Genomic DNA, 4,425 nt, shown 5'->3' with positions numbered 1-4,425 from the left:
AGAGGAGATGAGATGAGACAGAGAGCAGGGTATAGACTTGAGGAATGGAATAAGACAATAAGTGCTGATCATGGGGGCAGCCAGAGACTGGGGCATAGACAGGCCTGGACCACTCTCCTAGAAGAGGATGTTGGGAGGAAGAGGGCAGGTGGAGGAACTTGAAGGGAATGGATTTGAATTTCTGAGAATTCTTCATCCAGAAGCAGAAAATCTGTCTGCCATCTTCCTTCTCCTTTCCTGTTCTTCCCTCCTTGTCAGTGTGAGCTGATGTTGGAGAGCTTTGAAGATGTCATAGAAGACTGGTACTTTCACCACCAGGAGTTGCCCCTGCAGCAGTTCCTCTGTGAAGGGCATGTGCTTGGGAAGGAGGAGATGGGTAAGTAACCTAGGACAGGCTGAATGTTGGGGGCCGAAATACAGGTACCTACTGTATGCTCACTGTCTGTCTTTTCATCAACCCAGATTGTCTTCGGGAAACCTCGACTGAGGAATCAACAGAACGGAATGAGAAGGGCCTGGAAGACAGCCTAGGGCACCACCCCCGTGATGCTGCGGACCTCTGACCAGAGTTGAGCCTAATATTGCCTCCTATTTTTCTAGATCGCTATTGAAGTTCATTTTTATATATGTATATATCATCTGGGTTTGAAGGTGATGTCACCTATACATCTTTACAAATGTACCTTTAGCCAAGCCAAATTTGGAGATTTTGTCCACTCGGTGTGGCTGCTGGCTATGGTAGCCCCTAAGGTTGGAGACAACAGAAATGAGTGGCAGGGCAAGGCCATGGTACTGTGAAGGAAGCTATTGAGCACCGAGATGTTTTCAGACTTGCACCTTTGCCACCATCTACCCTGAGCATGTTCTGGTGGGGACATTTACAAGGCCAGTACCATCCTGGCTGATAAATATGTAAAGAAGCTTATGCAGGTCAATAGCCATTAGTGCCTTTTCTGTGTGCTTTCCTTCTAAATGGGGGGGGGGAGGGGCAGGGAGGAGGAATGGCCCATGGAAGAGGAAAGTGACCAAAATACCTAGCAGGATTTCTTAAACTTTTTCCACTTTCAACCTCTTCAGTTCTTCTTACACTGTGGGTTTATGGGGGTGACCCATATGGGGTCTCAACCCACAGTTTAAGAAGGGCTGACTAGAGGACCCAGGCAAGATTCTTTACATGAACAGGTGTAAATACTATACTAAAACCAGTGAGCTTATGAGAACTTCTTCCTAGATAAAGACTCCTTAACTTGGGGTCTATGGATTTTTTCTTAATATTTTGATAATTGTATTTGAATATAATTGGTTACCTTTGTAATCTTATGTATTTTTTTAATGAATTTTAAAAATGTTATTCTGAGGTAGGATCAATCTGCCAAAGGGGTCATTGACACAAAAATGGTTAACAACCTTTGTCTTGGCAGGTGGAAGGGAAAAGCAGGTTGAAGGCTGTGGAAGAGAGGTAGGACTGTTAAAGATGCCATCTTGTTGTCAGAAAGGATAAAGTAAATGGGGATAGGAGAGGACCTCCCAAAGGGTTGGTTTAGGGTTGACCAGAGTGAGTGGCAGAGTTTTATAAATAGCTGGTAACCAAATGCCTTCTTCTCTCTTCTTCCTTAATCTAGAATTCTCCTGGCCATGAGTTTACATGAATGGATAGACTTTGGAAGGGGGCTTCCCCTTGGGGATTTTCAGGGAACTCTGTTCTATGGTAGTCCTGCTTCTAGGCTACTCAGAGCTCCAGTAAGGGGGACAGGGAGGTACCTTTATCCTGTTCAAGGCCTGGGGTATGATCCTGGAGAATCTGGACACGAGCCAGTAGTAGCCTATTGGTAGGGAGACCTAAGCACCCAGGAGAAGGGGGCCTCAGACCGTATCCTGGTAAGCACTGAGGACTCCTGGGCTCAGGAAGTCCTGTTGGAGGCCCTAATTGTTGTTGTGGGAACCCACAGAGACTCAAACAACATAGGAAACCTGGGCCTCTTCCCTGAGTTAGCCATCCTAGTTTCTGTAGCTGCTTTCTCTACAGAGACAGTGGAGTGACTTAGTAGATAGAGGACTGGGCCTGGAGTCAGAAAGATTGGAATTCAGATCTAGGTCAGACATTTACTATCTATGTGACCCTGGGCAAATCACTTAAATTCTGTCTACCTCAATATTCCTCAGTAAAATGGGGATTATAATAGCATTTATCTCCCAGGATTATTGTATAGATCAAATGAAATGATATTTGTAAAGCACCTTAGCACAGGGCCTAGAACATAGTAGACAATAAATCCTTCCTCTTTCCCTCCTGCCTTACCTACTATCATTGACTGAATGATATTTGGGCCCAGGACTAAAGGTATGGGTGACTCCTTACCATGAAGGTGGCAGGGATGTGATCATGGTGGTGGCCGGAACAGCCTTTTGCACTGTGGTGAGGGTTAGTGATATATCTGTAAGGAGTGGGATGGGGAGCAGTAGTAAAAACTCAGCAATAATCTTGTGGCCTAGAGGCAAAGCTGTGAGAGGATATATGCTGCTGATAGGGTGGTACCTGGACATGAAGGATGAATTTTGAAAGTTTAAGGGAGGCTAGGAGGCCAAAAATGGATGCCATAAGGAGCAGTGGACCATGGATAGGGATCAGAATCCAAGAGACAAGCATAAGAAAGGCCTCCCAGCCCCAGGGACTACCATCCATGCAATGGGTAGGGGCCCTGGGCACCCAGAGCCCTGAAGGAAGTGGGAGAATTTCTGCCGCCCCTTTTGTCACCTGACCAGAACCTTAGAACTGAGGAGAAGCTGTTATATTAACAGTGTTTCCCCTTTTTCTCTAGTTCCCTTTGGCTAGTCTGAGGAATTTATGTAGTGGTGAGAACAAAGGTTCTTAAAAGTGTGTTTCACCTCCCCAAGACCCATTTTACTCTCCTCATATAAAATGGGGACAATAATTCCCGCTTTCCTCACAGAGAGAATTAAGTGAGAGAAACAATCTATAAGTACCAGAAAACTACAGTGTCCTACACAAATGTTAGATACTGTGTTCTAAGATATGCTCTTATTCCTAGTAGAAAATACCAGGTCTTATGTAATCCAGACTGTAGCTCCTTGGTACTTGAGCTACTTTCTGGATGCTTATGTACCTTTTTTAAAATATTGGAGCTCCCAGGGCAGCCAGGTGGCGCATTGAGTAAGATCTCCGGCCCCAGTGTTGGGAGATCTGGGTTTGGTTCCAGGCTCAGATACTTAACACCCACACAAAATAGCTGGCCTTGTAACCTTGAGCAAGTTACTTAACCCCAATTGCTTAGGGGTGGCCAGGTGGCTCAGCGAGTAAGAACGCCGGCCCCAGTGTCGGGAGACCTGGGATGGTTCTGGCCTCCGATACGCGGCACCCACACAAAAATAATAATAACTCGCTGTGTAATCTTGAGCAAGTTACTTAACCCCCGATTGTTTGAAAAAAAAAATATCGGAGCTCTGGATTCAGGCTGACATTCCTCAGACTTTTCCTCTTGAAGTTTCTTTCAGAAAGACTTCAGTGGATCCTTTTTATCTTCACTTTGCCATCCAATTCTGAGAGAACTGGACAGTTTTCATTCATTAAGTGCCTGTTATTTGCCGAGCACCAAATAGTATCAGAGCAGATATCCTTGCTTTACTTTTATTTTTAGTGTGACACTGTTTCTGCATTTTATATAATACCATCTCTTCATTTCAAATAGATATATTTTAAAAATACTTTTTAGGAAAATCCTACTATTCTGATACATTTTAGAATTTTCAACTTGAGTAGGCATAATACTTGTCAAGTCTTTTCTGAACATACTTGTTAATTATTATTAATGATTAATTATTGATTGATTTAATTATTAACATACTTTGCTATTCTCATTGCTTTCCACATCTTAAGCCATCCTTTCATTCTTTGTATAAATTCTTATGCTTATAATGTAAAACATTCTGATATGTTGTTGTATGTTCTGTAGATTCTATTTAACACTTTTGCATTAATACTCAGTTTTAATGTTGTCTTCATACTTTCTATATCCAAGCAGTAAAGACCTTACTTGCTTCATGAAAAGAGTTAGAGCACTATTCTTTCCCTAGTCTTGAAAGCAACATATGTGTGTGTATGTAGCAAGATGTGTGTGTGCATATACATAGATAAATGTTCAGTTGTGGGTGACTCTTCGTGACCCCATGGATCATATTGTCCATGAGGTTTTCTTGGCAAAGATCCTGGAGTGTTTTGTGATTTCCTTCTTCAGTGGATTAAGGCAAACCGAGGTTAAGTGACTTGGCCAAGGTCACTTAGTAAGTGTCTGGGGCCAGATTTGAACTTGGATCTTCCTGACTTGAGGCCCAGAGCTCTATCCAGCGTCCCCTACACACACACACACACACACACACACACACACACACACACACACACACACACAC

The 4,425-nt window shown here is 43.5% G+C and overlaps 3 protein-coding genes and 1 long non-coding RNA gene across 5 annotated transcripts in view; 3 read left to right on the top strand and 1 right to left on the bottom strand.

The window, feature by feature from the left end:
* Positions 1-922, top strand: part of CNPY4 (canopy FGF signaling regulator 4) — a 6,410-nt gene extending 5,488 nt beyond the window's left edge. The window contains exons 4-5 of the mRNA XM_069063308.1: positions 259-376; positions 463-922. Coding sequence (XP_068919409.1) covers positions 259-376; positions 463-563 — 219 coding nt within the window. The 3' untranslated portion in view covers positions 564-922. The remainder of the gene's footprint in view (positions 1-258; positions 377-462) is intronic.
* The window catches only part of COPS6 (COP9 signalosome subunit 6), a 182,919-nt gene that overhangs the window by 141,791 nt on the left and 36,703 nt on the right, over positions 1-4,425 (top strand). The gene's annotated exons all lie outside the window — the stretch shown is intronic.
* MBLAC1 (metallo-beta-lactamase domain containing 1) lies at positions 655-4,066 on the top strand. Its single transcript, XM_069063314.1, is given in 4 exon segments — positions 655-789; positions 1,834-2,036; positions 2,320-2,465; positions 2,468-4,066. Coding segments are annotated over 4 exon segments (570 nt in total). The 3' UTR covers positions 2,554-4,066.
* Positions 4,278-4,425, bottom strand: part of LOC138142248 (uncharacterized) — a 2,044-nt gene continuing 1,896 nt past the window's right edge. The window contains exon 2 of the long non-coding RNA XR_011163386.1: positions 4,278-4,369. This is a non-coding gene — a long non-coding RNA (uncharacterized lncRNA). The remainder of the gene's footprint in view (positions 4,370-4,425) is intronic.

The sequence above is a fragment of the Petaurus breviceps genome, unplaced genomic scaffold (genome assembly GCF_028583685.1).
Source record: "Petaurus breviceps papuanus isolate PSGF00001 unplaced genomic scaffold, PetGlider_PUasm1.0 90537, whole genome shotgun sequence".
Classification (NCBI taxonomy): domain Eukaryota; kingdom Metazoa; phylum Chordata; class Mammalia; order Diprotodontia; family Petauridae; genus Petaurus; species Petaurus breviceps.
This window is presented reverse-complemented; position numbering and strand designations above follow the sequence as displayed.